This window comes from Carassius auratus, chromosome 27, assembly GCF_003368295.1.
Source record: "Carassius auratus strain Wakin chromosome 27, ASM336829v1, whole genome shotgun sequence".
Lineage (NCBI taxonomy): Eukaryota > Metazoa > Chordata > Actinopteri > Cypriniformes > Cyprinidae > Carassius > Carassius auratus.
Genome location: NC_039269.1, coordinates 21,405,788 through 21,430,296, shown reverse-complemented (window position 1 = coordinate 21,430,296; position 24,509 = coordinate 21,405,788). Strand labels below are relative to the sequence as shown.

Sequence of the window (24,509 nt, the reverse complement as noted above, 5' to 3'; positions counted from 1 at the left end):
GAAATATCAAATATTACTGAACAAAAATATATTACAGGAGCAATATATATGAGGAGCATGACAACAACACTATAATGCTAAAACAACATTCTCTTTATCCAGTTCTATGCAAAGCAATGTGAACTAGAAATACTGTGCCCATTGTCCAAACGCATCTAGAAGTTACTAGAACCTTTTTTAAAAACCAGTTAATATAGAAATTTGGAGTTTAAATTACACACAGTAAATCGCTATAGTAATTACATTTATTAAATTAATAAATCTGATTTCATTAACCAAAAAGTAAAGAAAGTTGTAGTTACAGGTGACCTGAGTGAACTAAACATCTAGTTTCTTTAAAAGACATTTTTTCAAAAATCCTGTCAAAACTTTGCTATACCCCATGCAATATTTGATATACATAACCTCTTCCAAAATTCATTAAATTATTAAATTCTGGTGATCAGTTTATATAATAAATAAAAATTATTTTGTTTTTGTGACAAAGACTGCAACACTCAAAACATAGACTCCAACTACTAAAAATCACATTAGAAACAGTGAACACTAGGGAGCTTAAATCCAAATTTATAGCTACACTGCCACCTACTGGATTTATTTCAAATTAAATTATTTCTGCCCCATTGATTGAGGCTGGGACTCCACTGTGCTGTGGTATCTGGCACCAAGATGTTAGCAGCAGATACTTTATGGCCTTTATGGATTGGACTTGTTTGTTCAGCAGATTCTCAATTGGATTAAGATCTGGGAAATTTCGAGGCCAAGTTAACACCATCCATAAAAAGGTGTACAATGGTCTGCAACAACCCTAGGTGGGTGGTGTGTGGCAAAGTATCATCCACATGGATGACAGGACCTGAGGTTTCCCAGCAGAACATTGCCCAAAGCATCACGCTTCCTCCGGCGGCTTGACTTCTTCCCATATTACATCTTGGTGCCACCTGTTCTCCAGGTAAGCAACGCACATGCATCCAGCCATCCATTCAAGTGATCTAAAAGAAAACAGGATTCATCAGTCCAGGCCACACTCTTCCATTGCTCAGGGTACAATTCTAATGCTCACGTGCCCACTGTTGGCCCTTTCAGCGGTGGACTGGGCACCCTGATTGGTCTGCAGCTGAAATGAAGAGATAATGAGTGTTACACACACACACACACACACACACACACACACAGGGTACGGAGAGTATTCAGATCCCCTTAAATTTTTCACTCTGTTATATTGCAACCATTTGCTAAGATCATTTAAGTTCATTTTTTCCCTCATTAATGTACACACAGCACCCCATATTGACAGAAAAACACAATTGTTGACATTATTTGCACATTTATTTAAAAAGAAAAACTGAAATATCACATGGTACTAAGTATTCAGAGCCTTTGCTCAGTATTTAGTAGAAGCACCCTTTTGATCTAATACAGCCATGAGTCTATTTGGTAGTTTTTCACACCTGGATTTGGGGATCCTCTGCCATTCCTCCTTGCAGATCATCTCCAGTTCTGTCAGGTTGGACGGTAAATGTTGGTGGACAGCCATTTTCAGTTCTCTCCAGAGATGCTCTGGCTGAAGTCAGGGCTCTGGCTGGGCCGTTCAAGAACAGTCACGGAGTTGTTGTGAAGCCACTCATTCGTTACTTTAGCTGTGTGCTTAGTTAGGGTCATTGTCTTGTTGGAAGCTGAACCTTCAGCCCAGTCTGAAGTCCTGAGTACTCTGGAGAAGGTTTTTGTCCGGCATTCATCTTTCCCTCCATTGCAAGTCGTCCTGTCCCTGCAGCTGAAAAACACCCCCACAGCATGATGCTGCCACCACCATGCTTCACATGGGACTGCATTGGACAGGTGATGAGCAGTGCCTGGTTTTCTCCACACATACCACTTAGAATTAAGGCCAAAAAGTTCTATCTTGGTCTCATCAGACCAGAGAATCCGTCAGGTGTTTCTTAACAAACTCCATGAGGGCTTTCATGTGTCTTGCACTGATGAGAGGCTTCCGTCAGGCCACTCTGTCATAAAGCCCTGACTGTTGGAGGGCTGCAGTGATGGTTGACTTTCTACAACTTTCTCCCATCTCCCGACTGCATCTCTGGAGCTCAGCCACAGTGATCTTTGGGTTCTTCTTTACCTCTCTCACCAAGGCTCTTCTCCCCCGATAGCTCAGTTTGGCTGGACGGCCAGCTCTAGGAAGAGTTCATGTCATCCCAAACATCTTCCATTTAAGGATTGTGGAGGCCACTGTGCTCTTAGGAAGCCTAAGTGCAGCAGAATTTTTTTTGTAACTTTGGCCAGACCTGTTCCTTGTCACAGTTCTGTCTCTGAGCTCTTCAGGCAGTTCCTTTGACCTCATGATTCTCATTTGCTCTGATATGCACTGTGAGCTGTAAGGTCTTACTTATATAGACAGGTGTGTGGCTTTCCTGATCAAGTCCAATCAGTATAATCTAACACAGCTGAACTCAAAAGAAGGTGTAGAACCATCTCAAGGATGATCAGAAGAAATGGACAGCACCTGAGTTAAATATATGAGTGTCACTGCAAAGGGTCTGAATAGTTAGGACCATGTGATATTTCAGTTTTTCATTTTTAATAAATGTGCAAAAATGTCAACAATTCTGTGCTTTTCTTTCAGTATCGGGTGCTGTGTGAACATTAATGAGAGAAAAAAAGAAACGTAAATGATTTTAGCAAATGGCTGCAATATAACAAAGAGTGAAAAATTTAAGGGGGTCTGAATACTTTCCGTACCCACTGTATATATACACACAGGTGCTTCTCAATAAATTTCCACTCAAATTGTGAAACTCGTATTAAATAAATTCAATGCACACTGACTGAAGTGGCTAAAGGCTTTGGTACTTTTAATTGTGATGATTTTGGCTCACATTTAACAAAAACCCACCAATTAAATATTTCAAAAAATTAGAATACTTCATAAAACCAATTTAAAAAAACATTTTAGTGAATTGTTGGCCTTCTGGAATTTACTGTACATGTACTCAATACTTGGTAGGGGCTCCTTGTGCTTTAATTACTGCCTCAATTCAGCGTGGCATGGAGGTGATCAGTTTGTGGCACTGCTGAGGTGGTATGGAAGCCAAGGTTTCTTTGACAGTGGCCTTCAGCTCATCTGCATTGTTTGGTCTCTTGTTTCTCATCTTCCTCTTGACAATACCCCATAGATTCTCTGGGGTTCAGGTTTGGTGAGTTTGCTGGCCAGTCAAGCACACCAACAACAGTCATTTTGGCAGGTGCCAAATCCTGCTGGAAAATGAAATCAGCATCTTCAAAAAGCTGGTCAGCAGAAGTGCTCCAAGATTTTTTGGTAAATGGGTGCAGTGACTTTGGTTTTCAAAAAACACAATGGACCAGCACCAGCAGATGACCTTACACACCAAATCATTACAGACTGTGGAAACTTAACACTGGACTTCAACTTTGGCTATGAGCTTCTCCACCCTTCCTCCAAACTCTAGGACCTTGGTTTCCAAATGAAATACCAAACTTGCTCTCATCTGAAAAGAGGACTTTGGATTGGACCAATGGTAACAGTCCATTTCTTCTTCTCCTTAACCCAGGTAGGACGCCTCAGAAGTGGATTAACAAGAGGAATATGACAGCTGGAGCCAAATTCCTTGACATGTCTGTGTGCGGTGACTCTTGATGCCTTGACTACAGCCTCAGTCCATTCCTTGTGAAGTTCTCTAATTCTTGAATCCAGTTTGCTTGACAATCCTCATAAGGCTGCTGTTCTCTCAGTTGGTTGTGCATCTTTTTCTTCTACACTTTTTATTTCCACTCAACTTTCTGTTAACATGCTTGGATACAGCACTCTGTGAACAGCCAGCTGCTTGGGAATGAATGTTTGTGGCTTACCCTCCTTGTGAAGGGTGTCAATGATTGTCTTCTGAACAACTGTCAGATCAGCAGTCTTCCCCATGATTGTGTAGCCTAGTGAACCAAACTTAGAGACTGTTTTGAAGGCTCAGGAAACCTTTGCAAGTGTTTTGAGTTGATTAGCTGATTAGCATTTCATAATATTCTGAGAAGCACCTGCATGTGGCAGAGTCATCAGTATAATAATTATGTGTTTAATACATGAAATGGGTTGGATAAATACTACAAGAATATTATGGAATTTAATAAATAAAAAAATCTTATTTAAAGTGCCAACTTTAGAAAGAAATCAGAAACATTAATTTACTGTTGTATAAACACCGTTGTATTTATTGATTCTACTTTATTGTCATGTACATACTTTGATGTCAATTGTAAAAAAATAAAAAATGCAATACACATCAGACTCTGAAGATTTTAATGCTATCTCTCCTGAATATTTTAATGCTATCTCTCCTGAAGCATTACTAAGAAAAACCTTGTATTCAAGAGACAAAATGTTCAATATTAAATGTTAAATAGTAGTAATGAATAATGTTGTGTGACAATGGAAAACCAGCTGTTGAAAATTAATAAGGCGCAAAATGTGGGGCTTTCCAGGTTCATTCAGTGGTAAACTGTTACACCCACATTTTGAAAGAGTCATTGTAGGGGAAGACCAATTACTTCTCAAGCAAAGAGACTGAGCTGGAAATCTCAAAGTCAACATGTTCAAAACAGCAATAGAGTCTCATTTCTCAAAATTCAATATGCAAGAAGTAGACAGTGAAAATCCTAGCTCCAGGAATCCTTCAAGAAGATAAGGTCCACCTCAGGAATTGTGGAGCAACAATGCCTGAAATCTTTGAATTGCTGCAGGCAATATAGTAAGACTTTAAAGCATTGTGATATAATATTTTTCTGCTTGCTAAAAAGCTCAGTCGTGGGACAAATGCTTGTAATTAGGAAAGATAGCAAAGCAATCAACGTCTATAAAAATTAACAGTAAAAAATATATTGCACACAGAGTACTAAACAGCATCCCCACACTTTTGTCAACAGCAAAGTGACTAATGGTGCAAACGTCCTTTAAATGTTTTGCAGAGTCTTTCCCTTAGGCTGTGCTAAATGGAAATGTAAAACAGGAAGTAGGTTTTAACTCGAAGTGTTTCAATAACTGTGTATATTACATTAAAACTATGACAAACTGTAAAAAATAAAAAAATATATACATTTCCAGCAACACTGATATGGAAACAAATATAATATAATTTAACACAAAACACTGTTAAACAATATTTTTGTTTATCTCCTCAGTGTAAAATGAAGTTAATGTAAAGATCCACACATTGTTTAGTTGTATTGTCAAGAAACGAAAGTCATGTCGCATTAACAATGTTGCACACAAAGCATATTTCAACCACACCCTATCTAAATGGCCAGCTTGTAGGAATACCACAGAGGTGAAACATATGTTAGGACTGCAACGGTTTTAAAACCGGATTGGAAAGGTTTGATGATCAGATAGACCTAATCATTGCCAAACCATTGCAGGCATTTAGGACAATTTTCTAAGCTGTTGTAAAATACTCTATAATAATAGAGGGGGAATTACATACTCTATGTACCACCTCCATGTACCACTGCATCTCTGTGTTGCTTGTCACTAATTCTGCTGAAGAACTACATTGCTTAGTGGAAGAACTGTTGTTTGTAATTTTGTTTTTGCTGTTTATTTTATGAAACCTCTTGGCAGGTATATGTAGTAACCATTTTATAAAAGCAAAAAGGCCATGATTTACAGTGATTTTAGAAGAGCTATCTGCATTGTGTCTAAAATCCACTCACTGCTGTTCCAAATCACTGTAAACCATGGCTTCTTAAGGATTATTGCTCTATACATTTTATTTATAGGGAGACTAGTGCTAGTTGTCACACTGGTTCTATCATGTAAAAAAGGTTACACATATAGCGTGTTTTCAAAACCATATTACCTTTTTTGTTCTTCAAACTAAAATTCCAGTATGTTCATATTTTTGCTATAGCTCTTGGATGAACACCCACACAAAAAAACAAAATCACACTGGCAAATATTCAGGTTAATGTATTGTATAATGAAGGTACATATTAACTAAACTGGATTTTTTGGAGAACAGCATTTTATGGCCATTTTAATTGTTATATATAAATACATTATGCAAAATTATGAATTACAAAAGGTCTTGGTAAAAAATCATTTGCTATTTTTGTTACCTTTCAAATTTAGCTTATTAGTAAATCACTTTATCAAATAACTTTATCATAGTTTCTCTGTTCACATTTTGCTTAACAAACCTCAAAAAACTCTGTAATCATCCAACAAATTAAAGAGCCATTTTTCACATAAAACCCTTACACTTCAGAATCAGTGCGGTAACACTGATGCTTTTTATGATTTGGTATGGTAACATTATTACTATGTTACGATACACTGTGAAGCCCAATCTGAACTGAACCAACACTACTGACTCAAGCTATCGTCTTTTAGAGCTGCTTTCCAGTCTCCATAGTTGAGTTTCCATAAGTTATTCTAGTATTTTCCTGTTTATCACTGTGAAGCTGCTTTGACACAATCTGAATTCTATAGAGCTATAGAGGTGATTTGACTTGTTACTCACTCAGTTTATTGCTTAGTTCATACTTGTCAGTCAATGTGTCTAAAACTGTGAGTAACTGGAGTAAAAAGTGTGACAACTAGCCTCTGTCTCCCCATTCATTGTGTTGTTAATGCAAGATAAAAAGAAATAAAGTAAAGGCTAGAGGCAAGTACAGACAGATGGAAAACCTGAAAAATTCCAAGATGTCATCTGTACAACATTATCCTTTTTTTTTCATTATCAATTTTCCTAACTAAATAAATCATCTTTAAATTACTCAACAGGTTCTATTAACATCCGTTTGTAATATTTTATCATCCCACCAGACTGGCCCTCAGGGCACTAAAGCATTGTACAAGATAAGCGTACACAGAAATACACAAATAAAGACAGAGTGCATTGAAAAATGAGGTAGTTGTAAACTAACAACATTTTGAATATCTCTCAAAGTTTTGAAGTGATATATAAACTTTCATGTTCTTCCTCATAAGTGCTCATCATAGCAGAATGGTACCATGACTCCATAAAACTGAATAAAAGCCATTAATAAGAATGGATCTCACAGTTTTAGAAAGCTGTTGTCATTTAGTGTAAACAACAATGGGCATGCTGTCTGAGGCTCAAACTACAGCCACGCATGCTACTGCCAGATAAAAGTGATGACTGAATGTGGGAAATCTTACTATTGGCTGGAAATGGCAGCACCGAGGAAAAACACAAAATACTACAACATGTGAACAGTCAGAATCCATAGTGGTTGTGATTGGAGCCCTTGTGGCACTGATCCCTAAACTGAATGAAAGCTACAGATTTAATTACTTTCCATAAAAGGCATGTACTATCGCTTCGTCTGAAGTGAACCACCAAACATTAGTAAAGATTAAATAATAATGAAGGGGACCATTGAGAAGTGTAGTGTAACATTTCTGCTCTGCTCATTCACCTACTTCCTTGTTCTCTTTTGGTAACTGCTGAACTATTCTCCTTTAAGTTGACGACACCATTCCATTTAAAAATACCATTTAACTCCCATTCCCGCAATGAAAGATGCAAGAATAACAGGTTTGTGAATATGAAGATATGTACTCGAGACATAAATTTGATCATTTGATTAATATAAAAACAGCCAAAATCTTAAAAAAAATGCATTAGAATTTCATATTTCCATTTTAACATTACTTAATGCATTTTAAGCTACTTTACCAAGAGAATGTTTATCTGAATACTACTGTTTTTAGCTTTATGGTGTTCCCCTAGCATTTTCTAAATTGGCTTTCTGATTATTCATCATTGTTTCAGTTTTGCAGTCCGTTTATTTTTTTCTGAAAAAAAAAAATAACTTGGAAAGTTTTATACTTACATGGGGTCCGTTTCCCAAAACCATAGTTGCTAACATGTTGGTTGGCAATGGGAAATTGAATTGCAACCAACAAAGTTGCTAACTTAGTTAGCAACTATGGTTTTGGGAAACACACCCCTGATTGGCAGTTCCAGTAGCCTACTTCACAATGTTTTTGGAGAATTTACAGTACATGTGTAAAATGGAAAGGAAACATTGTAGCCCGTTTACAGTACATGGATCTCTATAGTAGCCTATTTTATTCTGATTGTCAAAGATGATATGTAGCAGCTAAATACCTCTGTGTAACGCTGTATAACTCTCGTCTTGGAAACAACAATCACAATTTCAACTAATTTCAATTAGACTAGCTGACTGTATATTATCCTTTACCTTATGTTCAGATTGGATCTTAAAGTCCAACTTGACAATATATAAATTACAAAATAATTAACATCTTGATCTGGGCTTTCCATATGGCTAAATAATGTTATTTTATTAATCTCTACTGTTAAATATGTAATAAAAAGAACAAAATAAATAATAAAATAAGACTTTACATCTGTAAAGGTTAAAAACCTTCATGTGCTTGCACAACATGGAGAACATGGCATTCATGGAAATGTTTTAGACTTGAGTCATGGGCTACACTCACCTGGCGCTTTACGCTATGAATTATTGTTGAACTATTGCGGATTTACGTCAGTTGTGTTCCATTAGACCAACACTCAAAATCAACACCGATAAAGATTTGCAGAACGTAGATGACCGTCGTCTACAGCTCTATCACGAGGGTTGCAGGCAGTGCAAACTCATCTCGACTCTAATCTGCGTTCGATTGAGACTTCCTGTGTGGCAGAACTGAGAGCAGGCGAGCGCGTAATCAGCACTGCCTACAGACTAGTTCACGGTAACACTCTCTAAAATCGCCGCCTGGACCCACAAAAGTACTCGTTCGGACTTAATCGGGATTGAAACGCTTTATTCTAACTATAATGTTGTTGCATAGACGTTGAGTGCGAGAACTAGACAGCAAAGAGATCCTCGGTGCGGGTCAAGCACATCTCACCCGACCAACTGAAAAAGGAGGAGAGGCCAAAACGACAACTGCAACTGGAGGAAAAAAGTGTCTACAATCCTCACGGATTGCCACAACGTCGAAGATTATCGTGACATGATGGCTACGGAGGAACTCTACGAGGTGAACGTCGGCGATTTTCCCGTTTGTGTCCGTTTAGACGCAGATAATCGATTCTATTTGTGTGTAACGTTAGTTGTACATAATTCGACGCGTCCCGAGGCTCGTGTGGACTGCACTAGCGAATAGTCTTAACAACTGACTTAACTCGCTCTGATATTGGTTAAAACTACGACGGTAGGGTTGCATGCTAACAAAATAACTAGTAGCTCGGGCTAGCTTGGAGCCAGTGTGGTTCTGGTAGTAAGTTTGCGGAGTTTCGTGTGGAGAGATGCTGGTGGAGGCAGTGGATGAGGCGGGGAGGGAAGGAAGGGCACTTTGGAGAGTGGTATTTCACCAAGCTAGCTGCTAACCATGAGGTCTTTGGGGTGTGATGGACACATCAGGACAGCTGAGAGTCAGCTCGCTCCAGGGTGTTGTTTTCAGCTCTGCGGGAACTTTGTTTCACCCACTTTCCAGCAGGACCTGTGTATTTCACTTGCTACTCTTGCAGAGCGTTCAACCTGCTTGGATCAGAACTAGCCATCCAGCACTCTTGTGTTTTGATCGCCTTTGATTGGTTTTATTTCCAGTTAAATAATTCTTACGTTTTGAGGCTATGTTCAGAATTAAAGTAAATAGAGTGAACATGGCGTATCATTTCTCATAAAGAAAGTCCAATGTCACTTGTTGGTATGTTTGATGGATTGACATTTCAATCTAATGATTTAGTTAAGTGTGGTTTAGGATGTTCTCAGCCTTTTAAACTGGTGTTATGATGGAAAATCTTGGAGTGGTCAGTACATATCTCACGTTTGGGCTGCATGAATATACTTGAAGTATGCAGTCACATCAGTCCTCTGAATTATGTCAAATACGGTTGCATGATGTATTGAGAAATGGTCAGATGAATAGGCTAATTAGATACTAAGGACTACGTATGAAATTAGAACTGATGTGCTTATTGGGATACGTTTGTTGATTAGATCAAAAGTGTTACAAAGGTGTGATGAAGAGAACCAATCTACTTAAACATGTCTTACCAGTTTATAAAGACCTGGATGAATAATGTCCCCATTTTTTACACACCTTGATGCTACTGTACATTCAGCTGGCAATACCAAAACTCTTAGTCATGATCCATTTCCATGTGTTTTCAAACAAATGGTGCCTTTCTGGTTGTGGCTTGGGCAAATTGTTTCATTTCTACTATTTGCACCCCAGATGTTGACTTGATAAGTACTGAAATAAAAAGTTCTTTATTTCTTCTTCCAATCTCTCTTGAAAGTCTTAAATGTTCTGGTTTTAATACAAGTGTATTAAACTTTTATAGAACACAAAGGTTCTGGTTGAAACTTGCCATTCGTTTTCTCAGTTAGCAATAACCTATTAAACTTTAAAGACAGACCTGCCATTTTTCCAAGCTTGTTAGCAGTGGTATGCTTCTGTATCTGCAAGTTAGTGTGATCCAAACCTTTTTCAAATTTGAATTGCTTAATTTCCACTAAATAAAACTACACAAACAAAAAGAGAGATACACCAATTTCACCAGTCATTGTTACTGTGGAAATTAGAAGGGGTGGTAGTAGGGGTGGTGTTGACGCAGTGGATAAGACACATGCCTTTGGTGTGAGAGACCGGGTTCGAATCCACTGTGAGACACCAATGTGACACTTAACACCTAGTTGCTCCAGACATATATAGCAATTGTAAGTCGCTTTGGATAAAAGCGTCAGCTAAATGAATAAATGTAATGTAAATGTAGAAGACCTCAGCAGTGACCACCATTAAGTGTTGCAAATAACATAATTGAGTTGAGCATATAATTGCATAATAATATTTAGCAATATTAAGATATGTGAAATAATTATATGTATACTTAAAGACATTAAAGAGATAGTTCAGCCAAATATTAAAATTATGTCATTAATGACTTACCCTTATGTTGTTCCAAACCCGTAAGACCTCTGTTTATCTTTGGAAAACAGTTTAAGATATTTTAGGTTTAGTCGGAGAGCTCTCAGTCCCTTCATTAAAGCTGTGTGTACGGTCTACTGTCCATGTCCAGAAAGGTAAGAAAAACATCATCAAAGTAGTCCATGTGACATCAGAGGGTCAGTTAGAATTTTTCGAAGCATACGCTGACACTCCCTCTGAGTTTAAACAAACCAATATCATGTACTCATGTACCAGTAATTAATGTACTCAAACAGTACACTGACTGAACTGCTGTGAAGAGAGAACTGAAGATGAACACCGAGCCAAGCCAGATAACGAATGAACGACTGACTCATTCTCGAGTCAAGAACCATTTCTGTCGGACGCGTCCAATTCGAGAACTGATGATACTGCGCATGTGTGATTCAGCGGGAAGTAGGGGTGTGACGGTTAGTATATAATCAGCCAAAACCGTGTCACTAAAATATTTTTTACAAACATTTTTTATCAAAAATTATTTTCATTTTTTAGATAGGATCATCAGATGCGCAATATATCGGGAGACATGGTTTTTACCACTTAATGAAGTTTTGTAAATTGTCAGACATGATATTTACCACTTCATTAAATTTTGCTTTGTAGAAAACCTTTCTTAAAAACGAATTTCGTTTTGAACAAATTTTGTCTTAATTTTAATAGATGTTTCATCAACCAATTGCATGTATTTTAATAAATAAAAAGCAAATATAGCAGACAATGATAACCGTGACATGGAAGCACCAGCGCGCCACGTTCACTTGCACTGCACTGTGAACTAGAGCGCACCTCATCGCAAATGAAACTCAGCGTAGGCCTATGCCTCATACTTTAGCATTAAATATCTTTGCTGCATCCTTTCTAGAACAGACAATGGCTTTTTTTTTTTTTTTTTGCGGCTCGCATCAGCAAAGCATAGACGGCAAAACAATCAGAGGATGGCGGGCAGGTGCGGCTTTGAAATTTGCTCAAAAAACTTTGGCGCGGATGATGAGTTTTGTGACAGATATCCTTAACAAACGGAGGTCTGAAATCTCTGCCCCTTTACCGATCAGAGCGCGCGCTGACACGGAGTTAACCCGCTATCTCCAAGATCAACCAATTGACTCTACGGCAGATCCACTAGCATGGTGGCGAGACAATATGAAACAAAATGAAACACGCTATCCCCCCCCCGACGGTTATGTTATGAACCGTCACATTTGACTCACGTCATAACCGTCATCACCAATTCTGAAACCGGCACACCCCTAGTGTGAAGCAAACCGACACACAGAGTGTCTGAACCGATTCTTTTGGTGATTGATTCTGAACTGATTCCGTACTAGTGTTCTGAGTGCGAGTAAACCGAAGGCTAGAATCTGTCAAATTTTTGCTATTTTTGGACCAAAATGTATTTTCAATGCTTCAAAAAATTCTAACTGACCTTCTGATGTCACATGGACTACTTTGATGATGTTTTTCTTACCTGGACAGTTTACCGTACACACAGTTTCAATGGAGGGAATGAGAGCTCTCTGACTAAATCTAAAATATCTTAAACTGTGTTCCAAAGATAAACGGAGGACTTACGGGTTTGGAACAACATGAGGGTAAGTTATTAATGACATAATTTTAATATTTGGCTGAACTAACCCTTTAAGTGAATAGTATTTTAATGTACCATTGTTTCTGAGTTGATTGCCATCTTTATTGGACATTTTTCTGAAATCCCATTGGGGAAAATACTTACAGAAGCATGGATAATTTTGTCTCCCTCATGAGTTGGAGAACTTTGCCCTTGTGGTAAATGAACCTAATCAGTAAAACCATATGTTTATCCCAAGGGCATCATTTTGTTGAATTATTTGTTCAATAAACTGATAGCAGATGGTGTTTTAAAAATTTGAGTTGATGATTTGCCGTTATGGGAAAAGAATGATCTGATTAACAAATTTGGGACTGAAATCGCACGTCCAATGTGACAAAAGGAACAAGAGGAACAGGAACAAAAGCTACACAGTTGTAACTTCAGCATCTGTGAACTACAGACTGATGGGAAGAAAAGGGAGATGCTTCATCAGAACTCAGACCACATGAGTCTATAAACAGTTCCAAATGCTATATAACACATTTATGGAAATGCTGTATTGAAACATTAATCATGCACTAGTCATTAAGCTTTCTGGTGTGTGTTTTAATAACAAGTCTTTTATTGAAATTATGTGGCAAACTATATGTTGGGTTTTCTTTCCAAACTGATGTGATAAACCTTGAAGCCAGTAGAAGAGTGTGAATCTATAATATTGAAATGATGACAGAGTCCATGATGAAAGATGATCAGAGTAAATAAGGTTTGTTAAGAACACTTCATCCAGAACTAATCAAAACCTAAATGAATCTTTCTTGACATTCAGTCAATAGTGTTAAGATGTCTTTATTTAAAAGACAATATTTGTCTGTATTTATGAGTACAGGCTAAGGCTGCACGATGTGTCGTTTAAGCATCGATATCGCGATGTACGAATCCGCGATTGTCACATCGCAGGATGTGCGATGTAGGCTGTTATAGTTGATCCGTTATTCATTAACTGTACGGGCAGCTGCTTCCCGGCCCTTGACGAATATATTTGCGGATTAATTGCACAGTTTAAGTCCTGTCAGTTTAACAGAGCGCATATAAGAACGAGCAGAGAGAGAGAGAAAGAGAGAGAGAGAGAGCCCCAGCTGCTTGCGCACGCTCACCTTCACCATCTTCAAACAACACAAGCGCTGTCTTGCTCCCTCCCTCGCACATATTAATCAAAATCAATTGACACGATGGTGTCGAAAAAAAATAAAATTCTGTGATGACATGTTTTCTGTGTTGTCGAATTTTGTGCGGTATCCTAAACTGCAGAGACAATTACACAACGCATGCTGTACACATCTGATTCGCGAAGTAATGATTCCTTTGAACCGATTCAATTTAATGAATGGTTTAAACAACTGACCTGGCCAACACTGAACTCACGAGACGTCTGAATTGGTGTATAAAAAAATCTGTAACACTTTACAATAATGTTCTCTTTATTAAACTATTTAACTTCATTATTTAACATTTACTATTACTAAACTGCACTTCTACAACATTGTTATTTTCAACATTTAGGCTATAGCCTTCATTGTTGAAATCAAAAGTTGTACAGTATTTGTTAACATAGTTAATGCACTGTGAAGTAACATTACCAAACAATGAATGAACAGCTGTGTTTTTATAAACCAAGATTAAAAAATATAGTAACAAAAGTATTGCTCATGGTAAGTTCATGTTAGTTAATATGTTAACAATTCAAACCATATCCTAAAGTTACAAACAAATAATTTACTCTAATTTAAATAATATTCTGATGTTTAAATCATTAAAAATGAGAATGTAAGTGTGCTCACGCCATTTTTGTTTGTAAGAAAAAATTAGATTAGATTTCATATAGCAATATGTATCGCAGAAAAATAAAATATCGCAATGTCATTTTTTCCCCACATCGTGCAGCCCTAGTACAGACTACAAAACTTGGCTTGAAGGGATACAGCTAAGGCTGGGCGATTTGGCAAAAAAATTAAATCTCAGTTTTTCCATAATGTTTGACCGATTCTATTTTTTTTTTTTTTATATATGTACGATTTTTAGCTAGTCAACTTGAAAATGTAACTACAACATGATTCAAAAAACTTTTTCTTTATTAACCCACTATTTAAAAAATACATATATATTCCAAGTGCAGCACACATTAAATTGTTATAGGGTTAGTTCACCCAGATAGCAAATTTATGTAATTAATAATTTACCCTCATGCTGTTTCAAACCCGTAAGTCCTCTGTTTATCTTTGGAACACAGTTTAAGATATTTTAGATTTAGTCCTAGAGCTCTCAGTCCCTCCATTGAAGCTGTGTGTATGGTATACTGTCCATGTCCAGAAAGGTAAGAAAAACATCATCAAAGTAGTCCATGTGACATCGGAGGGTCGGTTAGAATTTTTTGAAGCATCGAAAATACATTTTGGTCCAAAAATTGCAAAAACAACAACTTTATTCAGCATTGTCTTCTCTTCCGTGTCTGTTGTGAGAGAGAGTTCAAAACAAAGCAGTCTGGATATCCGGTTCGCGAACGAATAATTCGGTTCACCAAATCGAACTGAATCGCTTTAAACGGTTCGCATCTCTAATACACATTAATCCACAAATTACTTAAAGCTGCGGTAGGGAACTTTTGACGCTCTAGCGGTTAATAAACAGAACTGCTTGCGTCTTGCGGAAGAACATCGTAGCCGGAACTACTTCTATCTGTTTATGTCTATGAAGAATCACAAAGGTACTGGGTTACTCCGCCGCGGTACCCCCGAAGCAATCTAAAATAGTCCGAATCTAAACACTTATTATAGGTGCACCCTAGTGATTCAGGACAAGCTAAAAACACGGTTTGGAAAATGGATTCATGGTGTACTCGCTTATTATATACATTTTTCTACATTTTGAACACAAACAAAGTTACGGGCAACAGCTCTGATTGGTTGATTTCTTACCGGGAGCGGTCCGTAACTGCAAATGGCAATAGGATCACTGGGAGGAGCCAGAGGAGTTTGATTTTTTTTCACAGATTATCTGTCTCATATTCTACTGTCAGGACATAATGACAGGTTTAACAAATATGTAAAAAATATATATTTACAAAAGTTACCTACTGCAGCTTTAAGCTGTTAACTTTTTTAATGTGGCTGACACTCCCTCTGTCGTAGTTTTTGATATTTTTAGACCAAAATGTATTTTCGATGCTTCAAAAAATTCTAACTGACCCTCTGATGTCACATGGACTACTTTGATGATGTTTTTCTTACCTTTCCGGACATGGACAGTATACGGCACACACAGCTTCAATGGAGGGACTGAGAGCTCTCTGACTAAATCTAAAATATCTTAAACTGTATTCCAAAGATAAACGGAGGTCTTACGGGTTTGAAACAAAATGAGGGTAAGTTATTAATTACATAAATTTGCTATCTGGGTAAACTATCCCTTTAACATGATATACATGTTAAACAAATCACTTGTTAAATATCTTTGCAACAAAAAGATGCATAAATTACAACTACTTATTGTACAAACTTGTCTTTACATATTGTGTTCAGAAATAATACAAGGAAAATGCTTTTAAAAAATTTCAAAAGTCAAGGTAATTCAAATTCAAAATGACTGAAGGTATAACACCAGTAGACTGTTATTAACTGTAAATGTTCTGACAACATTTCAAACAACTGCAGCTTTCAGCCTGTCACCATGATGCAAACATAAAATATCAGATATGCAGTAGTAGCTCTTTAGGTTTTTTTTTTATTAGATTGCACTGCTTTTCCATAGAAAAAACTATGGAAACATGGATGTGTTTGACTGTTGTGTTCACATCTCTTGCAGTGTCTCATGTTTGAAACACCATTGTAAAAACACTGCGCTCAAGTTAAAAGAAATCCACTCACATCTTCTTGGATGTTTTACCTATTCCATTGCCTGCATTGCATCTTTGTCAACACAAAAGCGCATTCTGTGTGAATGGCTTGTAGCCTATATTTATGGTCCTTCACAGAGCACGTCATACGTGAGCAGTTAATCACATGTGTCAATATGCGGTTGGATTGTTTTTTACTCTTTGCTGTTATCACCGTCTTATTGTCAAAGTGTCTACTTCTAACATTTGGTAATATTTCTATTAGGGCTGGACCAGAATATTAGATTATTCGAATATTCATTCGGTGGGTTGGCATTTGATTTTAAATTTTGAGATTCGAATTAGGGCTGCTCCGATCATGATCGGCCGATCGTTATGCGCATTTCGTCAGTAAAGCTGGTTATCTAATCAGCAGGTGCGTGATTTCATATAGAGCAGCTGATAAGCTGTGCAAATCCATGTTCATTATCAGCTTGGATTTGCACAGCTTGTTAGTTAACAACGGCTCCATGTGGGGCGGGACTATACTATGGGGCGTGTTTTGTATTGGGAGGTGTAAAGATCATATTCCATGAAGATATTTTGTACATTTTCTACCGTAAATACAGTGCCCTCCATAAGTTTTGGAACAGTAAAGACAAAATTGTTCTGTTTGCTTTGGAGTCAAGAAATCTGTAAATATGATTAAAAGATGAACATGAGACAAAACTACAGAATGTCACGTTTTATTATTGGGTGATTCAACATAAAGATGTTTTACCAGCTAAGAAGATCAGCACTTTTAGAGTTTCATCTCCCTATCTGATCTGAGTATAAGTATTGGAACAGTTGCCTCACAGGTCTTTCTAACTGTTCAGCTGTGTCCTGTTGCATTAATTCTTCAGATATTTAAAGCAGGGAATGTGTCTTATCAGTTATATTCATTGCTTCTAAGTCTTGCATTCGACGATGACACACACAAACCAGCATGAAGACGAGGAAGCTGACTCTGAAAGAAATGCAAGCAATTTGGATACTAAAAGAAAAGAGGAAGTCAATTAGAACTATAAGAAAAACAAAGGGCATGGAGAAATCAAGAGTTTTGAAACTACTGGCGACATCCGCAACCAACGATGACCTCATCGGCTGAGAAAAACAACAGTAGTTCATGACAGACAAATCATAAAAGCTGTGAAAATGAACCCTAAAATGCATGTCTGTAAAATCACCAACAACCTCCAGAAAGCTGGGGTGATGATCTGTCAATCTACAGTCCTCAGGAGAATTTGACACAATTACAGAAGCTACACGGCAAGATGAAAACCTCTGATCAGCACCAAAAATAGCAAGGCAAGATTCTTCACAAATGTGGGCCAGTAGAGTTTTGAGACTGAGTTGATGGACCGATGAGACAAAGATTAACCTTTATCTAAGTGATTGGAAAGCAAAAGTGTGGAGAAAAAAAGGGAACTGCAACTGATCCTAAGCATTCAACCGCATCTGTAAAGCTTGGTGGAGGTGGTGTCAAGGCATGGGCATGCATGGCTGTCTCTAGAACAGGACCTCTTCATATTTATGATGACTTAATGTATGATGGCATTAGCAGAATGAATTTGGAAGGGTACAAAATCATCTTAGCTAACAATAATCAAGAAAATGCCACCAAGCACTCCAAATTGGATCAGGACAATGACCCAAAACACCCTGCCAGTTCAGTCAAGGACTTTATCAGGACACAACATTTTTTAAATCCAATTGAACATTAATTTCACCAGAGCCCCTTTCACACTGCCATTCCGGCAAATACACGGGTAAAGTGTTCTGGCAATTGTTCCCGGGTCGCTAGATTTTGCACTTTCACACTGCCAGTGATTTCCCGGGATATGTGCGTGCTTTCACACACAACCTGTAAAGATCCCGTAATGACACGTGACATCAGGGCGTGACGTGTAATGTACGAGTCGAAAACGTTAGGCACGTTATACTTTCACTGAAGCAACTGAACCCAGCAATGTTACTAGGTCCCCGACCCGGGTTCAATGCCGGAATCAATCCTGGGACATGTTTGCTTTCACACAGAAGGTTGTTGTTCCGGCAATATGCCGGGTCTGACATGCAGTGTGAAAGGGGCTCATCTGAAGAGGAGACTAAAGACAGAAGCTCCCCAAAACAAGCAACAATTTGAATTGGCTGCATTAAAGGCTGGAGAAAAGCATGTCAAAGCATAAGACCAAGAGTCTGGTGATGTCTATGTGTTGCAGACTCACTGCTCTGATTGTGTACAAGGGATCTGCAACTAAAATTTTAATCTTTTACATCAGCCTTGAATTCGACTATTCCAATGCTTATGCTCACATCAAACAGTGGGATGAACTCTGAAAGTGCTGTCCTTTTTATTTGGTAAAACATGTACCGAAAGACCTAGTAATAAAATGTGATATTCTGTAGTTTTGTCACATATTCATCTTTTAATCATATTTGCAAATGTCTTGACTCCACAGCAGAGAAAGCAATTTTGTCTTTACTGTTCCAATACTTGTAGGGGGGAACTGTATATCAAAACTTCATTTTTGATTAGTAATATGCATTGCTAAGAACTACATTTGGACTTATTACTTATATCAATGTTTAGATTTTTTTCACTCTCATCATCAATGGGAAGCTTATTTCTTCAGCTTTCAGCCTCAGATGTATAGCCTAGATCTCAGTTTCAAAAAATTTACCCTTATGACTGGTTTTGTGGTCCAGGGTCACATTTGATGTTTTTACAACTACCTGCTTTTAATTTATCTAGCATATGAAATAATTGCTATAAATATGGAACTTTTACATCTGCTTTAAAAACATAAGTAAAAGTGTATTGATATAAATTGCCTTTTCCTTCATAACTTTTGAGTCAATGCTGTTCTTTAGTCTTGCAATCTTTCAGCATTATTTTACATAAATTGCACTAAGACATACTTTATCTGCATGCCCCTCTTTAGGTGGAGAGAATAGTAGGCAAACGTAAGAACAAAAAGGGCAAGACTGAGTACCTGGTCCGCTGGAGAGGCTATGGCTTTGATGGAGACACCTGGGAGCCAGAGAATCACTTGTCCAGCTGCGTCGAGTTCATCCATGAATTTAACCGGCAACACAGCGAGAAGCAGAAAGATGGATCTCTTCGTTCCGCACGCAGCTCTCCCAGCACAGCCGGAGGCAACACAAGCATCAACGCCCGCAAACAAATCAGCAGGCCTCAGCAGTCCTCAGCAAGTCCTAACACAGGGAAGACCTCTCCACTCACCCCAAGCACACTCTCCACAAAACGGCTTCAGCCAGCACAGCAGTCACCGCACAACAGTGATGCACATCAGCAGAAAAGTAAGCGATTGGCTGGCTTGAGTAGCAGTGGCACTGCCGTTACAAGTGCAGTCACTGACATGGCTCCGACGGCAGCAACAACAGCTGCTCCCACTGTTAGCGCGCTGCGGCGAAGTATGGACCTGGCTAAATCTGGCATCAAAATCCTAGTGCCGAAGAGCCCAATGAACAGCCGCACTGACACAGAGGAGTCTCCCAGCGAGGCAGCGCACAGTCTGGAGCAGGGAGGCCAAGAGCCAGATGCTGTGCCCCCTGAAGTGGCCTTGCTGGAGAAACCCGCCAGAGCAGTGCGTGTACAAGGAGAGGAACGGGCTCGTATGGGCACCAGGCCCAGAACACAAACAGCCCTTCCGCCACCGCAGATTCCCATTACCCCCGCTGCCGTCCGCACATTAAATGGGAAAGGTAGAGTCCTCTCGACTTACACTGAGAACATTACATTCTTTTGAGGTTTAGTAGAGAGTGTTTTAGTTCCAGGCCTGGAGGCACCACTAAATTAGTTTGTTTCAGCCCTACTCGTATAATTTCATGCATTGTGTGTTTCTAGTTATGGAACAACATAATAAACGCTAATAAACAAGCACTTGCTGAATGAAAGCAAATGTGTTGCTGCAGAACATCAAGTGATTTTTGAGGGTACCTGCAGGAGTCGAATCAGAAGGCGTATGTTATTCTGAATATGACGATACTAGTTGTCCATTGTTAATTGGTCTTGATTTGTATAACAGAAGAAAAAAATCACATCTTGAAATGTATGTCCATTTTAAAATGCAATAGATCTAACTAATAATTTGTGTTGATACTTGCAGATGATTTTGATTAAAATTAATTAATTTCAGGCCATGATGTTGCATCCATAAATATACACAACTCTTCAAAAGTTCAGTTCAGTACGATTTTTCAGTGTTTATAAATGAAGTCTCTTATTGCTCACCAAAGCCACGTTTCCACCGCAGGAACTTTACCCAGGAACTAGGGACTTTGGGCCTGTACTCTGTGTGTTTCCACCACAGGAACCAGGAACTAAATAAAGTTGTGGTAAAAAAAAATGCCCCTCAGAAAGTCCCTGATGGTGAGGTAGTACTTTTTCAAAGTTCCGTAACTTTCGGGGGCGGGACTTGTGCACTAAACATGCTGATTGGTTGAGTTCAAACAGCATTGTAATTTCGACCACCATTTATTCGGATGATTTTCAAAATATTACTGTTATTTGTGTCATGAAATGTAATTTTAAAAGTATTTCAGGCGAGAATGTAGATGTTTAAAACTCAAATCTGTGGTTTATTTATAAAGACAGCGCCTATTTAAAAATCTGTTTCACAGATTTCGGAGGCGTGAGCTCCACGCAATCAGCGGGAGCTCAGTGATCATCTATCCACCTAGAAGCAGCCTCACCTCGGCTAGACCTTCTGATGTGTGCTGCTGGCTTTTATGGCTCTTTAGTGGTTAAACATAAAACATAATTCGTTTGGGTAAATCTTAAAGGTTATCTTTGGTCTGTATTCAATTTATCTATATGTTAAAATGAAAATAAAAAAGGCAAATTGATATAAAATTTTGTTTATACACATATCCCTGAACTAAGTACATTTCTGCAGCTATTATGTTTAAATGAAAACAAAAGGAGGCAGTGGTATTTGATATCATAATTTGTTTTATTGTAAATGTACAGTGAGGAAAATTGCAGTAGTCAAGGCGAGTTGACTGATGTTATCAAGTACGCTGCTTAATTACCGGATTTGCATCGTCGCGAACATCACACTCCAGAGTCGAATGCGCAAAATCTGAACTACCCAGGATGCACTGCCAAAATCGGGCCACTTTGTATTGAGAAATGCGCGCAGACCTACGTCACCAGTCTATTTGCCTAATCTTCCCAGTACTTTACACCGCGGTGGAAACGCACAAAGCAACAGGTCTGGGGGAAAAAAAGTTCCTGGTACAAATGTTCCGGGTAATTTCGGTGGAAATGCGTCACAAGACTGCATTTATTTGATCAGAAATGCATTAAAAACAGTAGTATTTTTAAATATTATTACAATTTAAAATTATTTTTTTTTATTTTTTTATTTTTAAATGTAATGTATTCCTGATGGCAAAGCGGATTGTTTTTTTTTTTCAATGTCATTCCTCCAATCATCAGTGTCACATTTTCCTTCAGAAAAAAATTTGAACATGCCGATTAAGTGTGTAAGAAACAGTCCATTAATGTTGAAAGCATCTTAAGTTTTAGGTATTTTTTTAAAAAATAATTATATATATTAGTGCTGTCAAATGATTAATTGCATCCAAAATAAGTTTTTGTTTACATAATGAGTGTGTACTGTGTATTTTTATGATGTATATGTAAATGCAAACACATGCATGTATTTTTTTTATAATATATAAATTTATATATAAATGTAAATACATAAGAAATAAAAAGTACGCAGGTATTATGTAAACAAAAACTTTTTATTTTGAATGTGATTAATCGTGATTATTCATTTGACAGCACTAATATATTTATTAATATTTACAAAATAATAAAATGGTGATTTTATCATAAATATGGTTATTATTATAGTATTGCTATATTTTATATCATATTTTTGCATTTGATGTTGTTTCATAGGCGTGACCACCCTCATGGAGGCCTTGTCTGCAAATGGGACAGCCGTTACTCAGAGTGGTGCAGCAGGAGTGATGAGCAGCTCAGGGCTGACAGGCAAAAGGCGTTTTGAGGACCGTGCAACTTTCGACAAGCGTCTGCGCTTCAGTGTTCGTCAAACTGAGAGTGCTTACCGCTACAGGGACATTGTAGTTAAGAAACAAGATGGCTTCACACACATTCTGTTTTCTACAAAGACCTCTGAGAACAACTCCCTGAATCCTGATGTGAGTACAAATATATTCCATGTTAGAAATGTTGAGTTGACTTTCAATTTAAAATGCATGCACAAAAAGAGTTTTGACTTTTTAAGTATCTTGACATTTTACTCATTGGTTTGTATAGTTTAAAAAGTAAAAACCTCAATCTCTGAATTAAGGCTGGATGGTATGACACCATCTGATTTTATATAGTTTTTATACAGTTAATATATAGTGTTCTTTCCAGACTGTGTCATAGAAAGGTGCATGTAATGGAAGCCATTTTGTTGTGACACGTCTTGTTACATTCTGACATAGACACAGTGTAACTAGGTTTCTATTATATATGATATTACTCATACTGTGATATTGGTACCCACCCACCCCACCCCACTCTGAAGTGATATATTGTCACTCAAATGGTTTTCAGGTCATGAAAGAGGTTCAGAGTGCCATGGCCACAGCTGCAGCTGATGACAGTAAACTTGTTCTACTGAGCGCCGTGGGAAACGTCTTCTGCTTTGGCCTCGACTTCATCTATTTTATTAGGCGGCTCACGGATGATAGGAAAAAAGAAAGTATCAAAATGGCGGAGACAATCAGGTACAAAATGATGAGAATATAAATATTATGACAGCTATTTTACCACCATATTTCAGAGAATGTTTTGTAATAGTGAGTGAGTGATTGAGTGAGTGAGTAAATGACGTGACATACAGTCATAGTAGCTATATATAAACCAATGTGTTTTCTGTTGTCTTCAGAACTTTCGTCAACACATTTATTCAGTTCAAGAAGCCCATCATTGCTGCTGTGAATGGGCCCGCCATTGGGCTTGGAGCGTCTATCTTGCCCCTGTGTGATGTCATTTGGGCCAATGAGAAGGCTTGGTTCCAGACTCCTTATACAATCTTTGGCCAAACCCCAGATGCCTGCTCCTCCGTGACATTCCCTCTCATCATGGGAGTCGCCTCGGTGAGTACATCAAGTGTGCCTCTGCATGAATAACTTGTCTTTTTTGGTTTTTGTGTGTGTGTGTGTGTGTGTGTGTGTGTGTGTGTGTTGGAGTTGCACAGACTAATCAACTAGTCGACTTCAATGCTCTGCCATGACGCTTTAAGCTTGACGTCGACTAGTCACAGGTCCTATAGAGGGCGCAACAGGATAATAAATCTTTGAAGGAATTCCACATTTACGCTTCGTTTCCAAAAAGCTAAAATTACAAATAAATGTATACTCCGAAAGCTCCACAAGACATGTGTGATGATTATATTACTGGATGCTCAAAATTTAACGGGATAATGCACATGCTAAACAGATTATTCTACAGGTAAGTTAATTGCTTTCCTAATCTAATGCATTGCTGCACTGTATTGCACACATACAGGGAACAGACAGTAGCTCATACATCACGCACAGATCGCGCTCACACAGAATCATTCAGCGGGGAAATGTACTGTCAACACTGTTCTTTGATTTCTCAATAAAATAACTTAGAAACTGAAAAGTTCAAGCATATATTTCTTAAATACATCCAACAATGTCTACAACTACTACTAGAGAGATGCTGCCATGTAGAAATAATTCACACACCCAATTGTTGTCACTCATGCATTCATATAAATGTAATCTTTACTGTGCTACTTTATTAATATCTGCTTTAGAACGAGCAGAAATCTGTGAGAAATAAAACAACTCAAAGGCAAAACAACTGATAAAAATGAGATGTTATAAGAGCAATAACTGTGGGTAGCGCTGTGTCATATGCCATAGCTGTGCACAATGCGTTTGTCACAGCACCAGACTTATTTGTTCATTAATGATGTCATCAGCGACTAGTCGACTTCGACTTGACTTTCATC

General features: G+C 38.0%; 1 protein-coding gene and 1 long non-coding RNA gene across 2 annotated transcripts in view; one reads left to right on the top strand and one right to left on the bottom strand.

The window, feature by feature from the left end:
• Positions 1–799: 799 nt before the first annotated feature.
• LOC113045870 (uncharacterized) lies at positions 800–8,573 on the bottom strand. Its single transcript, XR_003276040.1, has 3 exons — positions 8,501–8,573; positions 1,064–1,117; positions 800–992 (listed from the first exon to the last, which is right to left on the bottom strand). It is a non-coding gene; the product is annotated as an uncharacterized LOC113045870 (long non-coding RNA).
• A 124-nt stretch (positions 8,574–8,697) lies between these two features.
• The window catches only part of cdyl (chromodomain protein, Y-like), a 28,761-nt gene continuing 12,949 nt past the window's right edge, over positions 8,698–24,509 (top strand). The window contains exons 1-5 of the mRNA XM_026206580.1: positions 8,698–9,046; positions 19,419–20,202; positions 22,412–22,674; positions 23,078–23,250; positions 23,412–23,622. Of these exons, the coding sequence (XP_026062365.1) occupies positions 9,020–9,046; positions 19,419–20,202; positions 22,412–22,674; positions 23,078–23,250; positions 23,412–23,622 (1,458 nt within the window). The 5' untranslated portion in view covers positions 8,698–9,019. The remainder of the gene's footprint in view (positions 9,047–19,418; positions 20,203–22,411; positions 22,675–23,077; positions 23,251–23,411; positions 23,623–24,509) is intronic.